The sequence below is a fragment of the Rhinopithecus bieti genome, unplaced genomic scaffold (genome assembly GCF_001698545.2).
Source record: "Rhinopithecus bieti isolate Rb0 unplaced genomic scaffold, ASM169854v2 scaffold_5025, whole genome shotgun sequence".
Classification (NCBI taxonomy): Eukaryota; Metazoa; Chordata; class Mammalia; order Primates; family Cercopithecidae; genus Rhinopithecus; species Rhinopithecus bieti.
In genome coordinates this window covers 614677-640510 of record NW_016804637.1, presented here as the reverse complement: position 1 = coordinate 640510, position 25834 = coordinate 614677, and the positions used below count along the sequence as shown (strand labels likewise).

The 25834-nt window shown below is 52.5% G+C and overlaps 1 protein-coding gene across 10 annotated transcripts in view; it reads left to right on the top strand.

Moving 5' to 3' along the window:
- The window catches only part of SMARCA4 (SWI/SNF related BAF chromatin remodeling complex subunit ATPase 4), a 78632-nt gene that overhangs the window by 16064 nt on the left and 36734 nt on the right, over window positions 1-25834 (top strand). For all 10 annotated transcript variants that reach the window (XM_017869486.1, XM_017869491.1, XM_017869495.1 and 7 more), the window contains exons 11-20: window positions 3047-3177; window positions 3358-3415; window positions 7622-7743; window positions 10106-10256; window positions 13635-13798; window positions 19594-19660; window positions 20205-20315; window positions 22349-22591; window positions 24167-24280; window positions 25004-25111. In XM_017869486.1, coding sequence (XP_017724975.1) covers window positions 3047-3177; window positions 3358-3415; window positions 7622-7743; window positions 10106-10256; window positions 13635-13798; window positions 19594-19660; window positions 20205-20315; window positions 22349-22591; window positions 24167-24280; window positions 25004-25111 — 1269 coding nt within the window. The remainder of the gene's footprint in view (window positions 1-3046; window positions 3178-3357; window positions 3416-7621; window positions 7744-10105; window positions 10257-13634; window positions 13799-19593; window positions 19661-20204; window positions 20316-22348; window positions 22592-24166; window positions 24281-25003; window positions 25112-25834) is intronic.

Genomic DNA, 25834 nt, shown 5'->3' with positions numbered 1-25834 from the left:
AAAAAAAAAAAAAAAAAAATCGTGGCTGGGCATGGTGGCTCGGGCCTGTATTCCCAGTACTTTGGGAGGCCAAAATGGGAGGATCACTTGAGCCGAGGAGTTCGAGACCATTGTGGGCAATATGGCAAAACCTTGTCTCTGTAAAAATTTTAAAAATTAGCTGGGTGTAGTGGCATGTACCTGTTGCCCCAGCTACTTGGGAGGCTGAGGTGGGAGGATCCCTTGAGTCCAAGAGTTTGAGGCTGCGGTGAGCTGTGATCTCACCATTTCTCTCCAGCCTGGTCAAGACAGTGAGACCCTATCTCACACACACAAAGAATCTTGAGGTTGTGTTGACACCTCCAGTTCTAATCCAGCAGCACAGGGTTGATTGTCGTCCTTTCCCCCTTTTCTCAATTCTAAAATCAGGAACCTGATTTCCATTAACAATAATAAACTGATTTACCTGCTCCATTCTAGAATACATAGAAAGTACGTTCCAGAGTGCTAATGGACACCTCTCTGCAGAAGTTTCCTAGCTAGAGTTCAGTATTTATAGAGTTCCTCCATGCCAGGGTATGTGTTCCAGATAATGGTGTTCAGAAGTTACTGGGGCCAGGTGCAGTAGCTCACGCCTGTAATCCCAGCACTTTGGGAGGCCAAGGCAGGCAGATCACCTAAGGTCATGAGTTCAAGACCAGCCTGGCCAACGTAGTGAAACCTCGTCTCTGCTAAAAATACAAAAAAATTAGCCAGGTGTGGTGGCACGTGCCTGTAGTCCCAGCTACTTGGGAGGCTGAGGCAGGAGAATCAATTGAACCTGGAAGGTGGAGGTTGCAGTGAGCCAGGTTCGCAGTCACTGCACTCCAGCCTGGGTGACAGAGTGAGATTCTGTCTCAAAAAAAAAAAAAAAAAAGAATTACTCGGGGTCAGGCGTGGTGGCTCATGCCTGTAATCTCAGCAGTTTGGGATGCTGAGGTGGGTGGATCGCTTGAGCCCAGGAGTTCGAAACCAGCCTGAGCAACATGGTGAAACCTCATCTTTACAAAAAATTAGCCAGGCTTGGTGTGCACGCTTGTAGTCCCACCTACATGAGAGACTGAGGCGGGAGGATAACTTAGCCCAGGAGGTCCAGGCTATAGTACATTGTGTTTGTACCACTGCATTCCAGCCTAGGGAGCTTTTTATTATTACTTGAGACAGAGTCTCTTTGTTGTCCAGGCTGGAGTCCAGAGGTGAGGTCATGGCTCACTGCAGCCTCGACGTCCTAGGTTCAAGTGATCCTCTGGGGATGTTTGCTAAGTAGTAGCTGGGCATGAAGGCATGTGCCTGGCGTTGCAGCTTCTCAGGAGGCTGAGGTGGGAAGATTGCTTTGGTCCAGGAGTTCAAGACCAGCCTGGGCAACACAAGGAGACTCTGTCTCTCCAAAAAATAAAATAATTATCTGGGCATGGTGGTGTACACTTGAGGTCCCAGCTGCTTGGGAGCCAGAGGTAGGCGGATCACTTGAGCCCAGGGCTTTGAGGCTGTGATCATACCTGTGAAAAACCATGGTACTGAGCCCATCTCCAAAAAATAAAAGTAAATTAAAATTTTAAAAAGCAGGCCGGGCGTGGTGCCTCACGCCTGTAATCCCAGCATTTTGGGAGGCCGAGGAGGGTAGATCACGAGGTCAGGAGATTGAGACCACGGTGAAACTCCATCTCTACTAAAAATACACAAAATTAGCCGGCACGGTGGCAGGCGCCTGTAGTCCTAGCTACTCTGGAGGCTGAGGCAGGAGAATGGCGTGAACCCAGGAGGCGGAGCTTGCAGTAAACTGAGATCGCGCCACTGCACTCCAGTCTGGGTGACAGAGCGAGACTCTGTCTCAAAAAAAAAAAAAGCAAGGATGCCCAAGCCTCACTCCAGAGCAGTTCAATCAGAATTTTGGATGTGGGGGAGGCATGCAGCAATCGGCATCTTTGACCACTCCTCCCAGTGATCCCAGAGAGGATGTGGAGTTGAAAGTCCTTGATTGAGGCAGCCTGCAGAGCCCATTGTTGGGGTAAGAGGTTGCTGTGACCCTCTCTGGTGGCCGCTCTGTGGGTGAGCTTTTAGTGTGTAGAGACTGATATCCCTCCACTGTGTGGACAGCGTTGACACTATGAGGGCAGCAGTTTTGCAGGTAGTTATAAATTCCTGGAAGATGAAAACCAAAATTTAAATGAAGAACTTTATCCCCTTCTTGGGAGTTTTCTGTAGGAAATGTACAAGAATCAATGAGGGAGAAAATGTTTATCCATTGAATCTCAACAGGAAGAGTTTCATATTTGTTGCTAAGAGGAATTATTTTTGAAATATTTCAGTTAGCTTTTTAACAAAAAAGAATGAGGACCCTTGATGAAATCTACAAATAGAGTATAAGTGGGAGAAAAAAAAATCAAAGTCCAAAAAATGTAAATTAGTATAGCCATTGGTGTAAGAAACAGGGAGAAAGTGGAAACGTCTTAACTCTTTGTTTCTTATGCGTGGAATTCATCTGGAAGGATGGACAGGAAACTGATACCAGCGGACAACTGTGAAGAGAAAATCTTAGGCTGGAGGACAGGAGAAGGGGGAGAGCCCACATTATGCTATTAAGTTTTCGTTAAAAAGATAAAAATGGGCCTTGGGAGGCCGAGGTGAGCAGATCATGAGGTCAGGAGATTGAGACCATCCTGGCTAACACAGTGAAACCCCATCTCTACTAAAAATACAAAAAATTAGCTAGGCTTGGTGATGGGCTCCTGTAGTGAGCTGAGATCATGCCACTGTACTCTAGCCTGGGCGACAGAGCGACACTCTGTCTCAAAAAAAGAGAAAGAAAGGAAAAAAAAGAAACAAGTGTCACTTAGCCAAGACTGATGGGTTATATATTTTTACTGGATTACTGAGTACATAGTTTGCCCATTTTCACTACCACTGGCCATGTTTGCCTGCCCTTTTCTGTGCAGACAGTTGAGTGGGTGTTTCCCACCTTGGCCTCTGTAAGCCTTTGGTCTGGAGGCCCTGCGACCTCAATGTCGCACGGGTGACTCTTTTTCAGCCTCTGGACGAGACCAGCCAGATGAGCGACCTCCCGGTGAAGGTGATCCATGTGGAGAGCGGGAAGATCCTCACTGGCACAGATGCCCCCAAAGCCGGACAGCTGGAGGCCTGGCTCGAGATGAACCCGGGGTGAGTTGGGTCTTGCATTCCAGATGCAGTGGGGATCTAAGTCCTCGGTGGGCCTTATTCCAGGGAGGTGGCAGCTGGGGGCAGTTTTACTTCTGTTTGGATCCCTGGCAGGTTTGGTAGGGAAAGTGAATTCTGCTGGTTCTGAGCAGATTTATATGAAAGCCCTTATATTTTTTCTAGGTATGAAGTAGCTCCGAGGTCTGATAGTGAAGAAAGTGGCTCAGAAGAAGAGGAAGAGGTAAGAGTGCATTTCCTGACTTTCAAGGCTCTCAGTGTCCACTGGCAGTGACTTCCACCCTGTGTGCCATGACACCCTCTCCTGCCCTGGCTGGGCATCTTGTGGGGCAGGGAACAGCTGGGGCCCAGGCCTGGCTGAAGTCGGTGCTTTAGAGCTGTGCTATCCAATAGGGCAACTTCTGGCGACGTGTGACCGTTTCCATTTTAAATTAAATCAGTCACATTACATAAAATTTAGGACTCATTTTATCTTTCATACTGACTGCATTTCAGGTGTTTGACATCCCTTCTCCGGGAATGGTCTACCTCATTTGCCTATTTCTTTTTTTTTGAGATGGAGTCTCGCTCTGTCGCCCAGGCTGGAGTGCAGGGGTGCAATCTCACCTCACTGCAACCTTCGCCTCCCAGGTTCAACCAATTCTCCTGCCTCAGACTCCCGAGTAGCTGGGACTACAGGCACCTGCCACCACTTCCAGCTAATTTTTTTATGTTTAGTAGAGATGGGTTTTCATCATATTGGCCAGACTGGTCTCGAACTCCCAACCTCAAGTGATCCACCTGCTTCAGCCTCCCAAAGTGCTGGGATTACAGACATGAACTTCCACATCCGACTTGTGATTTTTTTGTTGTTGTTTTAGAATGGAGACTTGCTGTGTTTCCCAGGCTGGAGTGCAGTGGTGTGATGTTGGCTTACTGCAGCCTCCACCTTCCGTATTCAAGCGATTCTCCTGCCTCAGCCTCTCTGGTAGCTGGGACTTCAGGCACCTGCCACCATGCCTGGCTAATTTTTGTATTTTTAGTAGAGACAGGGTTACACCCTGTTGGCCAGGCTGGTCTTGAACTCCTGACTGGTGTTTTTTTATTTTTTGAGACAGAGTCTCACTCTATAGCCCAGGCTAGAGTGCAGTGGCACGATCTCACTCACTGCAACCTGTACCTCCCAGGTTCAGGCGATTCTCCTACCTCAGCCTCCTGAGTAGCTGGGATTACAGGCGCACACCACCAATGCCCGGCTAATTTAAAAAATTTTTTTAGTAGAGATGGGGTTCCACCATGTTGGCCAGGCTGGTCTCAAACTGCTGACCTCAAGTGATCCACCCACCCACCCACCTGGGCCTCCCAAAATATTGGGATCACAGGCGTGAACCAGTGTGCCCATCTTCCAGTGGTATTTCTTGTTTTAAAGTCTGTTCTGTCTTAGAGTAGTCACTCTAGCCCTTTTATGGTTATTGTTTGCATGGTACATCTTTTTCCCTTCTTTCACTTCTGTTACTTTCAGTCTGTTTCTTTGAATCTACAACAGCATATGGGTTTTGCATTTTCAGCTAGTATGACAGTGACTGCTTTTTGACTGAGTTTCTAAGACCATTTACATTTACTGTAATTTCTGATATGATTAGACTTACACTTGCTATTTCTTTTCTGTGCCTCCCATTTTTGTTCCTCCTTTACTGCCTTCTTTTGTGTTTAATGTTTGTTTTCCTAGATTTTATTTTATAATGCCTTTTTATTTTCTTTTCTAAGACAGTCTGGCTCTGTCACCCAGGCTGGAGTGCAGTGGAGCAATCTCAGCTCACTGCAGTCTCCGCCTCCCGGGTTTAAGCAATTCTCCTGCCTCGGCCTCTGGGGACTACAGGCGCCTGTCACCACACCAGCTAATTTTTTTTTTTTTTTTGTAGTTTTGCTAGAGACAGGGTTTCACCATGTTGGTCAGGCTGGTCTCAAACTCCTGACTTCAGGTGATCCTGCCCAGCTTGGCCTCCCAAAGTGCTGGGATTACAGGTATGAGCCACCACCCCTCGCCTCTCTTATTTTTTTGCTTACCTCTTCATGTTTAGTTGAAGTATACTTTAGCTACCCTGGAGTCTGACTTACCTGTGGGAGATTGTGGTGGCCTGTAGTCTGTTTAATAATTTCCTTTGCTAAATCTGTGAAATCTGGTTCCCACACAATATGTGTAGCCTCTGCTATATTTGCTCAGTTCTTTTAAACATTTTTTGGCTTTGTCTTATTCGTGATTTTTTTTTCCTGGTTCATCGGGGCAGACAGTGTTTCTTTGTCACTTAGTGGTCATCCGAAGATTGGACACAGTTTATGCTCAGGCACGCGCCTTCTTTCTCCTACTGATGGTTCAGTTGTATGAGGAGATGCATTCCACATTTGGGCCATTGTCGGGTTCTCCCTGGCACTTTTGCTTTTCTGGGCCCTTTGGTGTCTGTGCATATGCACAGACTCAGGCTCAGCCAGTGATACGCTTTTTCCTACCACGGCTGATCTCACCTCCATTGGCAGTGCCACTGGGCGTGGGCATTGCCTCCTTCTACAAGTGACTGAGCCCCTTCCACCTCCCTGCCAAGCCTCACAGCCTGCAACTCTCCAGCCAGAAGACCTTCATGTGTCCGGAGCTGTGAGGCAGAAGAGGTGAAAATAGCCCACAGTAAAAGTGCTGCAAACTCCCACTCTTCCCACCTGAAGTTCAGTTTTTTAAGGTTCAGTGATTCTAGTAGACCTTTGGTCAACTTGGTGAGCTCTGAAATGCTCACTTTGTCAATTTGTCCTGCTTTATAGTTACTTTTTGGGGAGGAAATTTGCCCACCTCCTCATATGAGTTTAGCCAGAAGTCTCACTCCTGTTTTAATTCCAGGATGTCTGGACCAGCTCTGATTTTCTTGCCTAAAATGTTGGTGTTATTACCACCTGTTTATTCCAAGTGATCTGTTACATCATTTTTTGTGATCTAAGGGAAATCCCACTGGCTTTTCACTGAAATTATTTAACGGATTAATTATAGATCGTATTTTTAAAGCTTTGTAGCAGTTCCAGTATAGATAAGGGAACAATCCACTGTGGTGTATTTGTATGATTTAAGTGGCAAGACAAGAATAGTTTAAGATAAGGAAATGCATTCATGTCTATTTTCTCAGTATGTGTTATGCAAAATCCCAGTAAAGGCTGGAAAGCCATCAAATGACGCAACATGAATGCTTAAACAAGTCCATAGAAACTTTCAGTAAACTGAGATGCCTCAGGTTGCCAGTGTTATTAGACATGTTGTAGATGGTTGAGACTCGTCAGTAAAGCTGGAAGTAAATTACAAGCAATAAATATTGAAAGTTGGCTCTAAGATATTTAAGGCCAGGTGTGGTGTCTCACGCCTGTAATCCCAGAATTTTGGGAGGGCGAGTTGGGTGAATGATCCGAGGTCAGGAGTTCGAGACCAGCCTGGCCAATATAACGAAACCCCGTCTCTGCTAAAAAATACAAAAATTAGCCAGGGATGATGGTAGGGTCTAAGATACTTAATACCTAGGAAATCCAAGAGAATCAATGAAAAACTGCTTTAGTAGGTTAGCAGAAAATAAACGTATAATACTCATTTTATAACAGAGGTAGGAGGGATATGGAGTCTACTTCTAATTAGTAACAAAAGTTCAGAATACCCTGAGATAGCCTTAGAAGAAGTGTCGGGACCAGGTGTGGTGGCTCATACCTGTAATCCCAGCACTTTGGGAGACCGAGGCAGGCGGATCATGAGGTCAGGAGTTCAAGACCAGCCTGGCCAACATAGTGAAACCCCGTTTACTAAAAATACAAAAATTATCCAGTCTTGATGGCGTGTGCCTGTAATCCCAGCTACTTGGGAGGTTGAGGCAGGAGAATCGCTTGAACCTGGGAGTTGGAAGTTGCAGTGAGCCGAGATCACGCTACTACACTCCAGCTTGGGCAACAGAGCGACACTTCGTTTCAAAAAAAAAAAAAAAAAGATGTAGCCAGTATGGTGCCATTTGCCTGTAGTCCCAGCTACTTGGGAGGCTGAGGAGAGAGGATTGCTTGAGCCCAGGAGTTTGAGACCAGCCTGGGGAAGGTAGCGAGACCCCATATCTACAAAAATTTAAAACATTTGAGCTGGGCGTAGTGGTGCGTATCTGTAGTTCTAGCTGCTGGGGAGGCTGAGGCAGGATGATCTCTTGAGTTCAGGAGTTCGAAGCCTTCCGGGCAACATAGGGAGACTTCCATATATTAATAATAATAAATACATAATTTTAAAAGGAAGATGTAAATAACAAACATCACACATTCCAGGATAGGTAGAGAGGGTGAGGGCTGTAAGAAGATCACTTGCTTCTAAAACTATATTCTCCCCATGGGAGTCCCGTCCCCGCTCTCTGGGAATGAACCGAGGTGACACGGGCTTGTCTCTTGGTAGGAGGAGGAGGAAGAGCAGCCGCAGGCAGCACAGCCTCCCACCCTGCCTGTGGAGGAGAAAAAGAAGATTCCAGATCCAGACAGCGACGACGTCTCTGAGGTGGACGCACGGCACATCATTGAGTAAGGGATCCTGATACACACTGTTCTGTGCCAGCTTCCTGTGAGATGGCGCTGGTGGGAGTGGCTAGAATCCCAGCCATCCCTAGACGACATTCAGCACTGTCCAGCCAGCTGCTACTGTGGAATCACAGAGACCAAATTTATTTACTTCACATTTCATGTATTTTATAGGGATTTAATAGAGCAAATGCATTCGCATGGTTCACCATACGCTTACGAGGTAGTCAGGTGTGTGGGAGAAGCCCTCCTCCCCCCGTCCCCTGCTCCTCAGCTCCCTCCCTTTCCACTGCCCTCCCTGGGGAAATTTTCCAGCCTCGTGTGTCATCTTTCAGAGATGCTGTCTGCATTAGCAAGCAAAATGTGCATGTTTTTGTCTTTTCATTTGCATACATATCTCCGGTGTACATTGGTGTACACCTTGTTATTTTCACTGAACCTTCCCTCTCGGAGGTGATCCTGTGTCCGTGCAGAGTGCTCCCAGTCTGGTCCTCAGTATACAGTGTCATACTGAGTCACGTCATATTCTCATTTTTGTAGGCCTGTCCTTTGGTGACAGGCATTGAGGTTATATTTCTCATCTTTTGCTCCTGTAACACATCACGGTTAACACACTAATCTCATCATTGCTTATGGTAAGGAATGAGTGGATCCTGTTAAAAAGCAAGAGAGGGCCGGGCACGGTGACTCAGGCCTATAATCCCAGCATTTTGGGAGGCCAAGGCAGGCAGATCACTTGAGGTCAAGAGTTCAAGACCAGCCTGGCCAACATGGTGAAACCGCATCCCTACTAAAAATACAAAAATTAGCTGGGCGTGGTGATGTGCGCCTGAAGTCCCAGCTACTTGGGAGACTGAGGCAGGAGAATCGCTTGAAATGGGGAGGAGGAGGCTGCAGTGAGCCGAGATAGCACCACTGCACTCCAGCGTGGGCAACAGAGTGAGACTCCATCTCAAAAATATATATATATATATATAGGTGGCTAAAAGTCACTTTTTTTTTTTTTTGATTTCACCAGGCTGGAGTACAGTGGCACGATCTCAGCTTACTGCACCCTCCACCTCCTGGGTTCAAGCGACTCTCCTGCCTCAGCCTCCCGAGTAACTGGCACTACAGGCGCGGGCCACCATGTCCAGCTAATTTTTGTATTTTTAGTAGAGATGGGGTTTCACCATGTTGGCCAGGATGGTCTTGATCTCTTGACCTCGTGATCCACCTACCTCAGCCTCCCAAAGTCCTGGAATTACAGGCATGAGCCACCGTGCCTGGCCAAAGTCACTTTTTAAAATAAAAAGATTGAGATTATATTACAAACTGCCTAAGTTTTAATAATTCTGGTTTTGTATGAACCTGTTCAGTCTGTGTTTCTTTTCACCTTTAGGCTCATGAATTGTTATTAGAAAGAATGGGTCATATTATCAGCGTCTGGCTAAGTGCAGTGTCTCTTTATGTGCTTTGGCAAGTGACAAAGCACTTTGTCTTTTTGTTTGTTTGTTTTGAGACAGTCGCCCAGGCTGGAGTGCAGTTTGTTTGCTCAGTCGCCCAGGCTGGAGTGCAGTGGCTTGATCTCTCGGTTCTCTGCAGCCTCTGCCTCCCGGGCTCAAGTGATTCTTTTACCTCAGCCTCCTGAGTAGCTGGGGTTACAAGCATGCACCACCACCGCGCCTGGCTAATTTTTTTTTCTTTATTTTGAGATGGAGTCTTGCTCTGTCACCCAGGCTGGAGTGCAGTGGCGCTATCTCGGCTCACTGCAGGCTCCACCTCCCAGGTTCATGCCATTCTCCTGCCTCAGCCTCTCGAGTAGCTGGGACTACAGGCGCCAGCCACCACGCCCGGCTAATTTTTGTATTTTTAGTAGAGATGGGGTTTCACCATGTTGGTCAGCCTGGTCTAGAACTCCTGACCTCGGGTGATCCACCTGCCTCAGCCTCCCAAAGTGCTGGGATTACAGACGTGAGCCACTGCGCCCAGACTAATTTTTGTTTTTTGTAGTACAGATGGGGTTTCACCATGTTGGCCAGACTGGTCTCGATCTCCTGGCCTCACGTTATCCGCCTGCTTCAGCCTCACAAAGTGCTGAGATTACAGGCATGAGCCACCACGCCCGTCCGAGTGACAGAATTCTTGTTCTGTGGTGGTGCAGTCAGGACCCAGAGCTCCCAGGAGTCCAGTCTGGGCCCTTCAGGCTTAGTGTGCGCTGCCCTGCCTGGCCTCACACTGTCCGGCTGCACCTCTGTATGTCTTATAGTGCTGGCCACAGGTCATTCGGCAGAAAGGGCCACTCCACAGAGCTTGTGTCAGGAGCGAGCACATCGTCACAGATAGGAACATGTGTCCTTACCCAGCGCTTCCATCTCGCTCCCAGGAACGCCAAGCAAGATGTCGATGATGAGTATGGTGTGTCCCAGGCCCTTGCACGTGGCCTGCAGTCCTACTATGCCGTGGCCCACGCTGTCACCGAGAGAGTGGACAAGCAGTCAGCGCTTATGGTCAATGGTGTCCTCAAACAGTACCAGGTGAGGTGGGGGGTGGGGAGGCCACTGCTGCATAGCTGCCTTGGTGCAGGTGTTCCCAGGTGGTGGGGGCTGCGGCTATCGGGCAGACCTGAGTTCATTTTTTGCTCTTTGTGGGCAATGCACTTTTCCCCTCTGAGCCTCGGTTTCCCCATGTGTAAAACAGAGATGTGGTCTGGTAGGTTAGCCGCCAGGAGGAAGTGCAACAGCAGAAAGTCAGTGTCTACTGGGTGCCTGATGTGCGAGGCAGAGTGGGAGCGATTTGCACACCAGTGGCCTCACGGAGGAGACGGGCCACCTGAGGAGCAGAGAGGTGCGGCAGCTCCTCAGCATCACACCGTGTGTAGGGCTGAACCAGGGCCGGAGCTCAGATCTGGGCATCTGCTTGCTCAGGACAGGTTACCTGAGCTCTGTGTGGTGTGAAACGGCAAGCATCAGAAGCTTAGATCTAGGAGCCGGCAGCCCTGGACTCTGCTCTTTCTTCTGGGGATGGGGTAGCAGGTCCTGTGTGAGGGTGAAAAGACGATGGCTCTGAAGCTTTTCACCTGGGCCTGGCTTGGGACAGTCAAGAAGCAGAGCTGCTCGTACTCTTAATGCGGCCCGAGCTCATTACAAGGCCCCATAAGACAACCAGCACAACTCCAACCAAAGAACAGGTCTCTGGTTTTCAATTTGGTTGTGATCCCTGTTCTCCAACTTTCTTTTCTTTTCTTTTTTTGAAATGGAGTCTCTCTGTTGCCCTGGCTGGAGTGCAGTGGCGCGATCTCAGCTCACTGCAACCTCTGCCTCCCGGGTTCAAGTGATTCTCCTGCCTCAGACTCCCGAGTAGCTTGGACTACAAGTGTGCACCATCACGCCCAGCTAGTTTTTGTATTTTTAGTAGAGACAGGGTTTTACCATGTTGGCCAGGCTAGTCTCAAACTCCTGACCTCAGGTGATCCACCCACCTTGGCCTCCCAAAGTGCTGGGATTACAGGCATGAGCCACTGCGCCCAGCCCCAATTTTCTTTAAGACAACTCTAGAGGCCGGGCGTGGTGGCTCCAGGCCTGTATCCCCAGCCCTTTGGGGAGGCCGGACGGCGCGGATCACGAGTCAGGAGATCGAGCACGCATCCCTGGCCTAATACGTGAAACCCCGATCTCTTACTAAAAACTACAAAAAACTAGCCGGCGAGCGAGGGTGCGGGGCTGTTAAGTCCCAGCTACCCGGGAGGCCCTGAGGCAGGAAAATGGCGTGAACCCGCGAGCAGAGCTTGCAGTGCAGCTGGATCCGGCCGCACAGCCCCCTCCAGCCTGGGTGACAGAGCGAGACTCCGTCTCAAAAAAAGACAACTCTTAAACCTTTTGTGTTAATGTCAGCATTCAAAACTGCGCATGCAGCTATAGTCCCAGCTACTTAAGAGGCTGAGATGGGAAGATCACATGATCCCAGGAGTTGAAGATGGGCTGGGCCTCTACAAAATTTTGTAGAGACACTGCCTCTACAAAAATATTTTTAAAATTAGCTGGGGGTGGTTGCACACGTCTGTAGTCCCAGATACTTGGGTGGCTTAGGTGGGGGGAGAGCCCAAGCCCAGGACTTCTGAGCTGTAGTGCCCTATGTCGATTAGCTGTCTGTACTAAGTTCAGCATGAATATGATGACCTTCAGGAGTGGGGGACCACCAGGTGGCCTAAGGAGTAGGGAATCTGCCCAGGTCAGAAATGGAGCAGGTCAAAACTGATGTGCTGATCCGTAGTGAGATAGTCCCTATGAATAGCCACTGCACTCCAGCCTGGGCAGCATAGCAATACCCCATCTCTATAAAACAATAATGAAACAAAGGCAAATCTCATGGTCAGTGGAATTTTCCAAGAGTCCCATGCAGTTAAAAAAATTAGAACTTGGCTAGGCGCAGTGGCTCACTGCTGTGATCCCAGCACTTTGGGAGACCAAGGCGGGTGGATCACCTGAGGTCAGGAGTTTTGAGACCAGGCTGGCCAACATGGCAAGACCCTGTCTATACCAAAAATACAAAAAATTAGCTGGGCATGGTGGTGCATGCCTGTAATCCCATTTGCTTGGGAGGCTGAGGCAGGAGAATTGCTTGAACCCTGGAGACAGAGGTTGCAGTGAGTCAAGATCGGGACACTGCACTCCAGCCTGGTTAAGAGTAAGACTGGGTCTCAAAAAAAAAAAAAAAGAATTAGAACTTGGCCAGAACGTTACTTCACTGAATCCATTATGAAAAATTTCCGGCGGGCGCGGGTGGCTCAAGCCTGTTAATCCCAGCACTTTGGTGAGGCCGAGACGGGCGATCACGAGGGTCGGAGATTGAGACCATCCAGGCTAACACGGTGAAACCCCGTCTCTACTAAAAAATACAAAGAAACTAGCCGGCGAGGTGGCATGCGCCTGTAGTCCCAGCTACTCGGTGAGCTGAGGCAGGAGAATGGCTTACACCCGGGAGGCGGGAGCTTGCAGTGAGCCGAGGATCGCCCACTGCACTCTAGCGCTGGGCAACAGAGCGGAACTCCGTCTCAAAAAAAAAAAAAAAAAAAAAAAAAAAATTTCCAAGAGTTTCCTTCATAACATTATCTTCAGTTTGCAAATAGTCTTCTATTTAAGGCCTCTATTTCAGAAAGCTCCCAGGCTTTGAAAATCCCTCCCTTAGGCTGGGCGTGGTGGCTCAAGCCTGTAATCCCAGCACTTTGGGAGGCCGAGACGGGCGGATCACGAGGTCAGGAGATCGAGACCATCCTGGCTAACACGGTGAAACCCCGTCTCTACTAGAAAATACAAAAAACTAGCCGGGCGACGAGGCGGGCGCCTGTAGTCCCAGCTACTCGGGAGGCTGAGACAGGAGAATGGTGTGAACCCGGAAGGCGGAGCTTGCAGTGAGCTGAGATCCGGCCACTGCACTCCAGCCTGGGTGTCAGAGCAAGACTCCGTCTCAAAAAAAAAAAAAAAAAATCCCTCCCTTAATCTTGAAATGATGTTCAGGCGGCGAATTCCTCACCAAGTCACCCTGAAGCCCTCGTGGTTTCCTGAGTGCAGGTCTCCCGTGGTGTGGGCAGGTTTTTCCTGTGTGCTGTGTGGGGCATGGTCAGGCAGGGACAGGCGGACAGTGTAACAGTTGGGAATGAGCTGTTGGGATGTGCACCAGAAATGTTACACTTGTCCATCATTAGCACAGTCACCGTGCGACTTCACAGACGCTATTGTAAGGATGAGGCTCAGCAATAAAGAATTGGGTTGGTTCAGAGGAAAAATCCCTGGTAAAGGCAGTTGAGGGTGGGATGTGGCTCAGGCAGAACTCGTGGCTGACCCTCTAAAGTGTGGAGAACCCTCTGGTGTCCTACCCGGCCTTCAGTCGTGGCGTGGCCGTGTCTGTCCTTGCAGATCAAAGGCTTGGAGTGGCTGGTGTCCCTGTACAACAACAACCTGAACGGCATCCTGGCTGACGAGATGGGCCTGGGGAAGACCATCCAGACCATCGCGCTCATCACGTACCTCATGGAGCACAAACGCATCAACGGGCCCTTCCTCATCATTGTGCCTCTCTCGTGAGTACCCGGTGCCAGCAACACCCCACATGCTGCTCACACGCCCCTGTGTTCGTTTCCTAAGTTTGCCACAGTAGAATACCACAAACGAGGTGGTTTAATGACGGAAATTTATTTTCCTGGAGGCCAGAAGTCCAAGGTCAAGCTATAGTAGGTTGCTTCCTCCTGAGGCCTCTCTTCCTGGCTTGCAGGGATGTGTGCTTACACGTGTCTCCCTGTGCCTTCATGTGGTCCTTCCTCCGTGCGTGCCTGTGTCCTCATCTCTTCTTCTTAGAAGGACACCGGTCAGGTTGGATGAGGGTGCATCCTAATGGCCTGCTTTAACTTCATTGCCTCTGTATTGGCCCTGTCTCCAGGTACAGTCGCATCCTGAGCTACTGGGGGTTAGGACAGCTCCACCCGCCTTGGGGCTGTGCACAGCTCCACACATCTCAGCCTCTGCCTCTGGGTCCCGGAGCAGGTGGGGGCATGACTGCTTATCGCCTCCACCCTTGAGGAGGCCTGGGGTCCCTCTCCTGGGATGTCCTTGGTGTCCTTTTCAAGTCCCACAACCAGCAAAGTCCATGCAGGGGAGTCGCAGGAGGCAAAAACCTCCCACTAGAAAAGTAGGGTGAGGCCGTTGAGGCTCCATTGAACAGTCTCTACTTCCTTGCCATGCAGTGTCATGCTAAGGCCACCAGAGCCCTTGGGCACATCCCAGCGTGGCCCAGGTGCTTGGGCATGGTGGGATCTGGATACCCTAAGAGGCTCTTACTTGCCACTGCCTGGCTCCACTGGCCTTTTTCTTCCAGCAAACTGAGAGTCCGCCCCCCTGCCCACCTCTCTGGACATCTCTCTACCCAGCTCAGCCCCTGCACCAAAAGGGAGACCACCCCAGGGTTTTCCTAGAAAGCCCCAGGGCTGGCTCTTACTGGTCCAGTCACGTGTCCAGCACGCAGGCAGTCACTGGCCTGGGGGTTAGTCTGCTCTGATTGGCCAAACCTCAGCATGGCACTTGGTCTGGCCTTAGAGCACAGCCCCTAACTCCAGCCAGGCACTCACAGGGACCACTGCAGCCACGAGTCAGCAGTGCACCCCCAACCCCCAGCAGACTGGCGAGCTGCATGCCCATGCCCCAACCCCATGGGAAAATGCCTTCCTGTCTATAAGACAGCCAGGCCCCATGGTGGGCCTGACGTCCTGACTGTTGCAGGTAGGACTGGAGGAAAGGCGAGGACCCCAGAACCCTCCCAGGTTTACCGTGGAGCTGTTTCTTTCTTCTGGCCCCCTGCTTCCCGCATGGCGGGTAGAACAGACTGCCCTGGAGGAGCAGGGCTTCCTTGTGCACAGTGCTGCAGGCAGCCGCACCTCCCCTCGTGGTCAGACCAAGATTGCTATAGCGTTCCCGCTGCACCTTCCTGAGCTCTGTCCCGTCTGTGTCCGGAGGCTGTTCCTTCCTGCTCTGCCCATCTCCTGGCTCCCCTCTGCCCTTCCTCCCGCAGAGGATGATGGGTGCGGTGGCAGCCGCCCTCTGAGGTTCCTGATTTTCCCTCCTTACACTTACAAACTTCTCAGATCGCCATCTCTGCTGGAACGCCGCTCTCCGGGGTGCTGTTGTTTTGCAGCCTTGGTTCTTAGTTAATTTTTTGCTTAAAAAAATTTTTTTAAACTTCATTTTGAAATGATCTCATTATTTAGTTATTTATTTTTATTTTTTGAGAAGGAGTCTCACACTGTTGACTGGCCCAGAGTGCAGTGGCGCCATCTCGGTTCACTGCAACCTCCGCCTCCCGGGTTCAAGCGATTCTCGTGCCTCAGCCTCCCAAGTAGCTGGGATTACAGGCATGTACCACCATGCCCGGCTAATTTTTTATATTTTTAGTAGAGACGGGGTTTCTCCATGTTGGCCAGGCTGGTCTTGAACTCCTGACCCCGTGATCTGCCCGCCTCTGCCTCACGAAGTGCTGGGATTAGAGGAGTGAGCCACCATGCCCGGCAACCTCATTCTTACAAAACGTTGAAGAGTTAGTGTAAAGAATTGCTATGTATCCTTCACCCATCCTCCCCATTCTTTCATAACCCCAGGACAATTATGAAAACCAGGAAAATAACATGGACATAATACTAATACCAAACCAGAGGCCTTATTTACCAATCTTGTCAGTTTTCCCACAAGTGGCCTTGTTCTGGTCCAGGATTGCACACTGTCACGTCTGTGTGGCATGCCTGTGGCAGTTCCTCATTTCATCCTTCATCCTTGCCGAGCTTGACACTATTGAATCCTGGTCGGAGCTTTGGTAACCTCTCCTTCAGTTTGGGTTTGTCTTACGTGATTGCGTGGAGCGACGCCACGCCCTGCTTGATGTGCCTTAGCGGGGAAGGCGTGAGATGTTGAGGCTTTGGTCTCTTGGGCAAGGTGTCTGCTGGGTTTCCCACTGTAAACCTAGGAGTTACGCTTTCCGTTAATAACTATCTCGTGGGAACGCACTTTGACACTATGTAAATATCCCATTTCTCTTCCTACTTTTCCCGGTCATTTCAGCATCTGTCCTACTCCATTTCTTGTTGCCATAAAGGAATACCTGAGGCTAGGTGGTAAAGAGAAGAGATTTAGCCAGGTGCGGTGGCTCACGCCTGTAATCCCAGCAGTTTGAGAGGCCGAGGTGGGCGGATCACCTGAGATCAGGAGTTTGAGACCAGCCTGACCAACATGGTGAAACCCTGTCTCCACCAAAAATACAAAAAAAAATTAGCCGGGCGTGGTGGTGCATGCCTGTAATCCCAGCTACTCAGAAGGCTGAGGCGGGAGAATCGCTTGAACCTGGGAGGCAGAGGTTGCAGCGAGCCGACATCGCGCCGTTGCACTCCAGCCTGGGCAACAAGAATGAAACTCTTTCTCAAAAAAAAAAAAAAAAAACAGAGGTTTATTTGGCTCATGATTCTGCTGGCTGGAAGACTGGACACCTGGTGAGGCCTTCAGGCGGATTCCACTCCTGGTGGAAGGCAAAGGGCAACCAGTGTAGAGATCCCATGGGGAGAGAGGAGGCGAGCGAGGTGGGGGTGCCGGGCTCCTTTTAACAGTAGCTCCCACGGGAGTTCAGAGAGCAAGAACTCACTCATCCCCCGTCCCCAGTACGGTACAGGCCATTCATGAGGGTTCTGCCCCGTGACCCATTCGACTACCACCAGGCCCCACCGCCAACACTGGAAATCAGATTTCAGCATGAGGTTTGGAAGCGCCAAATACCCAAACTATAGCAGCAAACATCGGATAAGTCTTGCCTGAAAAAATAATTACATGAGAGTTGCCAAATACATGGTTACCTGTTTCTATCCGCCCTTCTCTACAAATTACCTGGAATTCCACTATTAAGAAGAGCTTTCCCTTCTCCTCCATGTGCTTGTTAGGGTAATTATTATATCATTGTGGACTCACGCAAACAAATGTTATTTATTTTGATGCTTCAGTTTTTTCAGATGCGGCCTGGGAGAATTCTCCCTGGATGAATTGTGTCTTCTCTATTGATTCAGTCATTTATTCATATGAGTATGGACCCACAGATTAAATTATTTATTTTCTACTCCAGGCTATGCACCAGTGCTGGGTTTTGTTGTTTTGTGGCTCAAATCCCTCCAGCTTTGGCCACTGGGAGCTCTTTAGGTTGGCTCTTCTGCCCTTTGACACGCCCCCAGCATTGGGTGAATTTTGAGGACTTTCTTGTTTTTTGGCACCAAGAGATGCCGCAGGCACACATAGTCCATTTCCCGCCCACTCCCTCGAATCAGCCATTTCTCCAAGGAGCCCTGGTTTCCCTTCTTACAGAATGGTTTTGGGAACCAAGACCTGGGTCCTGGATGGGCCCGTTGCTTCTGGGGTGTCGTTGCTCCCGGGGCCCTCTCAGTGGTCAGTGCGTGGAGATTCGTGTCCGCGTGCTGATGCTATGTGCACATATCATCCAAAAGGCCTTCTCTGCCTCTGCATCTGTTTCTGTGTTAAGCTGAACATGAGTTCACGCCACTGTCTGCGGCTCTGAGTGAGGACCACAAGTTCCTTCTCGCACTTGCACCCTGTGCGTGTTCCCAGTCTCGGCTTCCGTGGACAGCAGTTTCGGAGTAGTGAGCCCGTACCTCTGAGAAGCATCTTGAGCCACTAGAGCGCAGGCCTTGAGACCAGTTCTTTGTGTCTTCAGGCATCCAGATTGCAGTCAGATTCCATTTCCAGGGTGATAGAGGTCAGCTCCTTCCCCCACTTCAGTGAGGTTGTGAGGTGGGTGCTCCTGCAGTCTTTCCACACCGCGCCCCACCTGGGCAAGTGTCCACACTGTGGAACGCCAGCTCCTGCAGGCCAGAAGAGGGCCCGCGCCCTAGGGAATGTTTACAACATACGGGCATCCGACCGTGCCGGCCCTCTCAACTGGCAATTGCTGCCTCCTTCCATGAGCTGCTTGTCCTGCCTCCGTTTGGGCTTCTGTCTCCAGAACCTGTCCCCTCAGGCTCCTCCTGACCCTTGCTCCTGGCTCTTCTCCCTCCCAGTGCAGATGTTCCCCACATCTCCGGCTTCTCCCTTGGTGCCCTGACTGTCCCCCATCATTCCAGGGAGGTTTCACTGTTCCTAAGTCAGCGGAAGCGCAGGGTCAGGCCCTACGGGCCACGTCCAGTGGCTCCAAGATGCCATCAGGGACCCAGCCTCCCCCAGGTTTTTGCCCAGTCATTCTTGGGTGACTCCAACGCTCAGGCTCCTTAACTAATGGTTTCAAGACAGCTCCACTGCCTCCGTCACCTCATCCAGGTTCCAGGAGAGTGGACAGGGCAAAAGGCAGCGGAAGCGCAAGGCTGCTGAGCCCCTGCTCCCCACGCTCCTTCAGAAACTGTCCCCAGCCTTCACCACCGCCATGCGTCCTTCTGTCTGTTGGCTCTGCCGCCTGGTTGGCTGTGGCTTCCAGGGGGGCTGAAGATGGATTCATGGTGGACACAGCACCTCCCTCGTGGAACTGCTTGGGGGTAAACCACGAGTAGTCCCTGGAACTCCAGCTTCGAGCCCTGTCTTTACGAGCCACCCCGTCTAGACTTTCTGAGTGGCTTGACTCCCCCACTGAAAATTCCCTGCCCCAGTCTTCCTCCCAGAGCCCACCCCCTTGGGGGCTCAGCTTTATTGCCGCCTCCATCCTCTCCTCAGACTCTAGGCTGTTGGTCCTAGGTGACTCGCCCCTCCCCACTGCATTCTGCCTGCCCCCATGTCCTCCCTCATCCCGGTCCTGGTCATCCCACAGGGGAGCAGCCATGTGTTGCCACTCCCTCCCATCCCTGTCCTCCTGCCTGCCACCTGAACCAGGCCCTGCCTCGCCCCTCACTGGCCTCGTTCTCTCTCACAGTCAGGAACTTTCCATGGCTGGAGGGTGGCAGAAAGACCGTTTGGTGTCTCCCATACCCCCAGGTCTCCACAACACTGTTGATAGCCTGGCTCTGGGCATGAAGCCTGTGTTCTGCAGCTGCGTTTTCCTGGCAGCAGGTGCAGGCTCCCCAGCCCTGGCAGTGTTGTTTCTGTCCCCCATCACATCTCTGTGTCCCTACTTCTCACTCTAAAAGCCCTTGTCCTCTTTTCCCAGTGGCCTCCCTTGTGCCCTCTGAGGCAGAGCCCTTTACATCCTCGCCAGTCTCCTTCCCTCCCTCCCTCCACTGCCCTAAACACAGTTTCTCTGCCCACTCTGGGGGCCATGACCATGTTGGCCTCGCCCCTGGCAGCCAGTGGCTGTGGGTTTGCACAGTGAGCCGTTGGTGAGAGGCCAGCACTTGACTCTCATTTCCTTGCCCATCAGAACGCTGTCCAACTGGGCGTACGAGTTTGACAAGTGGGCCCCCTCCGTGGTGAAGGTGTCCTACAAGGTAGGTCACGGCCGCTGAGGTTTCCGCTCTTGCTACGGAGGTGCAGGCAGTGAGCGGGCGGGACATCCACACACATCTCTGCACGGTGAACCTGGGGAGAATGCTGGGTCTCCAGTCACACGGAGTCTCCAGGACAGCCTGGAACTCCAGTCACATGGGTCCTGGAGTTTGGACTGGGCAGGGACAGAGCAGATTAGCTCACTGGGGAGGAGGCAGGAGTGAGCATGGTGGTCAGCACTCAGAGGCCAGCTCAGGAGCCTGAGATGGGGACCCAGCCACCAGGAATGGGCAGATGGTGGTGCAGGCTGCACGATTCCCTCAGGCCCTGGCTGCCGCTGGCCCACATTGCTTCCCCTTCCCTCTGCAGCACATGTTCTGCATGGTGAGGTCTGGGGACGGGCCATGACCCTGCCAGCCCCTTTCCCCACTCCCCTTTGTGAGGACAAGCCCTCCCACCGTGTCACTGGGCAGCTGCAGGGGGTGCCTGTGCCCCTCCTGCCACCCAGCCCCAAAAGTTGAGCTGCGTATCCTGCTTCCCTTGCAGGGATCCCCAGCAGCAAGACGGGCCTTTGTCCCCCAGCTCCGGAGTGGGAAGTTCAACGTCTTGCTGACGACATACGAGTACATCATCAAAGACAAGCACATCCTCGCCAAGGTAGCGTGTCCCCGTGGGAAATGCCAGGCCACGGGCTGAGTGCTTTGGGGCTGCTGATGCCTGACCACAATGCTAACACATGGGTCACACTGCCCGTCCCCTCCAAAGCCCCCGCAAGTAACTTCCCGGAGTCCCACCTGCATGTGGGTGAAGACAGCTGCCCTGTGTAGGGGGAAGGCCCAGGTGGGGCGTCCTCAGGTTTACCTCCCCAACTGTCTCCAGGCAGGCCCTGAGTCAGGCCCAGAAGCTAGGGCCATCTACACAGCATGAGCTCTGCCTCCTCTCGGGCCTTTTGCCCAGAGAGCCGCAGCACCAAGTCGTCTCCTGACCCGCCTACAGGGTCCCCATGGGGCCTTAGCCAGACCAGTCTTGTCCTCCTGTCTCTCATTGCTTTGGCCATCCCTCCCTGGGGCCCTGGCTTCTCACCCAGGCCATGGGCTGAGATTCAGCGTGTGGGGGAGAGCTTGAGGGCCAAAAACCATGACTGCCTGCTGGCCTTGGGCAGCTGGTTTGGGCTGTTCTGTGAGGGTCCTACTGGCTTGGAAGCCTCTTCTGGGATGAAACTGAAAGCAGTCCCAGCATGGCCATCGGTGATGAAAATATGGCCCAGATGGAAAACAGACATAGTCCTCTGCCTCCAAAAACTCATGTTCCTCATTCCAGGAGGGGTTGCAGGTAAAGATGTACCTGGTCTCACTCCTAAACATCCAGCTGAGTGAGTGTTGAGCAGTAGAGTTTTTTGCGTTTTGGTTTTTTTTCTTTTTTTGAGACCAAGTCTTGCTTTGTTGCCCATGCTGGAGTGCAGTGATGTGATCATGGCTCACTGCAGGCCTGACCTCCTGGCCTCAAGCGATCCTCCCACCTCACCCTCCTGAGTAGCTGGGACTACAGGTGTGTGCCACCAAGCCCAGCTAATTTTTTTAAATTTATTTTTTATGGAGATGGGGTCTTGCTGTTCTGTTGATCTCAAACTCCTGGCCTCAAGGAATCCTCTCACCTTGGCCTCACAAAGCACTGGGTGACTGTGGCTGGCCTAACAGTAGAGTTCTTGACCCAGGGATGGGGGGATGGAGGAGCTGTTTATGGGTTGCCCCGCCTCTCAGTGTATGGCTGGAGTGACGATACCGGGACTGTGGACTGGGTGCTTGCTTGCTTGCTTTTTTTTTTTTTGAGACAGAGTCTCACGGCTGTCACCCAGGCTGGAGTGCAGTGGAGCGATCTCAGCTCACTGCAACAACCTCTGCCTCTTGGGTTCAAGTGATTCTCCTGCCTCAGCCTTCTGAGGACTGGGTGTTTTATCCCTGAGCCAACACGGGAGGAAACTGAGGCCTGGGGAGTTGGGTATCCTGCATGCAGGGTCTTGCCTCAGGTCTGTGCTTCACCCCTGCTGATCCCGGCTCACCCCTGCTGACTCTACAAAGCCAGGTCGTGTGCAGGCCCAGGAACCAGGCTCCGAAACCCCATGCTCCCCTGCCAGTGACTCGGGTGATGTAATCACCCCGCAGTGGGAGTGCTCTTTGAGTGCGGCCACTGCGCTCCCTCCCGACCCGCATGGCCCTGTATGTAGTGGCGCGGCCCCTACCCCATGGGGCACATGTTCTGAATCACAGGCTGCTCATTAAAAATGTACCCATCACCAACCCAGTTCCCCTGAGACCCTCCACACCAGTGGGACAGACTCCCCAGTCAGCAAGATGTATCTTCTGTCAGAATGTGCTGGGCATTTTTCTGTGCTGTAGATTGATATGTGTGATGTTGCGGGGACGCCAGATTACTTTTTTGCAGTTCACTTTGTTCACCTGACAATAGTCCTGGGGTCACGGGCCTGTCTCTACCTGAGGCTTGCGAGAGGCTACCTTGTGTGGCTCCAACTCGGTGAGTCGGCCCCGGGGCAGGACGTCAGGACTGTGCTCTCCACCCAGCTGCGCTCTTCCACCTGGAGCCTTCCTGGTTCCTGGGCACAGAGTGGGAGATTCTCCCCCTGTGTTGGGCCACCTGCTGCCCCCGCCCGATTGCCCACTGTGCGCCCGCAGATCCGTTGGAAGTACATGATTGTGGACGAAGGTCACCGCATGAAGAACCACCACTGCAAGCTGACGCAGGTGCTCAACACACACTACGTGGCGCCCCGCCGCTTGCTGCTGACAGGCACACCACTGCAGAACAAGCTTCCGGAGCTCTGGGCGCTGCTCAACTTCCTGCTGCCCACCATCTTTAAGAGCTGCAGCACCTTCGAGCAGTGGTTCAACGCACCCTTCGCCATGACTGGGGAAAAGGTGGGTTTGTCCAGTTGTGCCCATGCCGATGGTTCCAGGTGCGGCTGGTTCTGCTGGCTGGAGCGTGTCGAGCGCCCGCTACAGCTGGCTAAGCCTGTGCTGGGTGCCTGGCGAGATTCTGCATCTGCATGGAGCAGGGGAGCCCTGGAACCCAAGGCTGGGGTAGCCATAAGGGCCCCAGGGGAGCAGGGCAGAGGTCATGATGGTGAATCTCGGAATGCTCGGGGCGTCTCTGACTATGCTCCAGGTGCAGAGGGAATGGTGAGGAAGATGGCCCTGAGGCAGCTGTGGGACCGCCGGCGTGTGGAGAGCACCGCTAGAGTCTGCAGCGTGCTGTAGGCCCTCAGAACTCAGATGCCCTCAGAACTCACCCTCAGGGCAGTGGGAAGGAAGCTTGGAAGATTCCAGTTAATGGGGCTGCATGGTCAGGTTCTGTCTTATGTTGTTTTCAAAAAGCGCAGTGGCCAGTGTGTCTCAGTGTCTGGGTGACAACATCAGCCAGGCTGTGGCATGGCGGCATCATCGTGGATGAGTAGCCCCACCCCAGCACTGGTCCCTGAGCCTAGAGCCCCCCTTCCTGTTGGAGGTTGAAAGTGTGGGACGGGCTGTGTTTCTTTCTGAGGGGTTTAAGTAGCCAGATGCTGAAGTGTGGGCAGAACTACAGAGGTTACCTCGAAGTGCCCTGCCCAGGATGGCTGAGCCCACCCCCTTCTTCCCACCTTAGACAGGTCCAGGGCAGCTGGGGCCTTCCTGGCCTCGTCTGTGAGTTCCCTGCCCTCGGCTGCTGGTCAAGGCCGTGACTCTTCTGACAGAGAAACTGAGGCATTCCCCAAAGCCTCATGATAAAGGGGTCCCCAGTTTTTAGATTCCCAGGCCCCCCCCACCAAGAGCCAGGATCTGATGCCGTAGTTTCGGCACTTTCTGAACCGAGCAAAAGCTCTGCCAAAGGATTGCTCGGGAAGCAGAAGAAGAAAAGTTCTGGCTTCATCTCATTTTCCTTTAACTTTTTAATTAAATCATTTTAAAAGTTCTTAGTAGAGGAGTAGGCGCCGTGGGAGATCAGGGTTTCTTTCACCTGGTTCCACCCAGGCTGAATGAGAGCCCCCGCTGAGAATCACCCTCTGTAAGCCCCACGTGGTCAGGCTGGCCCCTGCAGCGCTCCTGGCGTGAGCTTGGTGTGTGGTGGGTCTGTGGGCACTCCAGTTTGTGTTACTCGTGGAAAGGCAGCATGCCCGCTGCCGGGGGTCTTTCTGGTGAGGCACACGGAGCAGGGTGAGAAGCTTCCCAACTGGATGGGGTGGGCAGGTGGTCCACACAGAGGTTTGTGCTCTGGGTACTGCGGTTTCATGTCCCAGGAATTACACGGAGGGAACCAGATCCTCACAGTTTCCTAAAGAAGAGGGTGCCCTGCTGGGCCCCCAGAAAGCATAAAGCAGTCTGAAAAGCCACGTGCCAAGGGCAAGATCACCCCAGGGGACCCCATTCCCCCTGTCTCCACATCCGCACCTTGTAGTGAGACCTCCGTTGCCCTCCTTTGGAGGTAATGCTTGCTTCTCGTGTCTTGGGGGGTTCCAGGTGGACCTGAATGAGGAGGAAACCATTCTCATCATCCGGCGTCTCCACAAAGTGCTGCGGCCCTTCTTGCTCCGACGACTCAAGAAGGAAGTCGAGGCCCAGTTGCCCGAAAAGGTGACGGAGTTTTGAGGGGAGCCGCTGGTGAAGCAGCCTCATGTGGGGGCTTTCCCCAGGGCTGGGCGTGCTCAGGGTCTCTCCCCAAAGTCCCGGGCCTGCCCTGGTCAATCCAGCTTGGGGGCGGCGATGATGCCACTGGGTCTGTAACGCTCTGTGCTGCTGTTCTGCCGTAGGGATTAAAAAGCACTCATAGACTCACATAGTTCACAATAGGTGAGAGCACAAAATCCCACTTTCTGTCGGGGGCCAGGTGCCTGTGTGGGCTCTCCTGGCCACCTCAGGAGGGGCCGTGGGCTTGGGGTTGCCCCCTGGCCCCCCATCATGGCTCTGGGTTTTCAAGGCCTGTGGCAGCCACACCCCCGGACCCAGTTCCCACAGCAAGACCCGCAAACTCGGGGTCCCCAGCCACAGTTGCCCCTCTTGCTCTTTGTTTCCTGGCTGGCTGTGGAGAGGCCCCCAGGAGATGGCTAAGGGGCCCTTTCTGGCCCAGTATCCCCCTGGTATCTCTGGCTGCTACTTCCTCTCATTGCCCAGGTCTCCCCTCTTCTCTCCAGCTGTGGGGGCTCCTCACCCACACCACAGTGTGCCCTGGTCAGAGCTCATGTGACAGGGCCGTCAGAGCTCATATGACAGTGCGGGGAGGTCAGAGCTGGGTTTGGGTGGTGGGAGTCGGGCCTCAAGCCACCTTGGGCCCTCGTGAGCTTCGTGTGCCCCCTGCAGGTGGAGTATGTCATCAAGTGCGACATGTCTGCACTGCAGCGAGTGCTCTACCGCCACATGCAGGCCAAGGGCGTGCTGCTGACTGACGGCTCCGAGAAGGACAAGAAGGTGGGCCCCGGAGTCCCCCAACTGCATTCCCCACCGGGTGTCAAAGGCAGGCAGCGTGGCAGGCGGGGCAGAGCACGCTCTGACCATTGGGTCATGATCTGGTCCTGATCCCCAGGGCGTCTGGCCAGCCCTGGTTGTGATGTCTGGTGGCTTGTGTCAGGACACACTGACTCAGTTGCCAGTGGCTTCCCCTTTGCTTATGAAACACTGGCTCCTTCTGCAATTGGCAGCCTGGGCCCAGCACTGACCCCAGCAGGGTTAGAGTGTCCTAGAATGCCCCCCTTCTCTCTGTTACTAAGTGAAAGGGAGGGAGCGGGCTGTCTCCTTCAGGGGCTGCTCTTGACAATCCGGTGCCCCAGGACCCACCTGCCTGGCTCTGCTCAGCAGGAGTGAAATTGTCCTCCCAGGGAATACACCAGACCCCTTGATTCTGCCTCCAAGGCCTTGACCTCGGCCTGGCCTCCCCCAGATGTGTCTGTGCCCCTCCTCCCCTGAGCTGAACAGCAGTATGTTCCCTAGTCCATTCCCAGCCCAGAGCACGTACCCCCCGCCCCTGCCCCCACCTCCTTCCTCATCCTGGAGCCCAGGGAGCCTCCTGAGTCATGGCTCACCCAGCTGAAACCCTCTAGGGAATCCCACAGTAACAGTGCCCAGAACAAAGGTGGCATCACAAAGCGTCAGGGACTCTGCCTCGGCCCTTTGCCAGTCTTTTTTTTTTTTTTT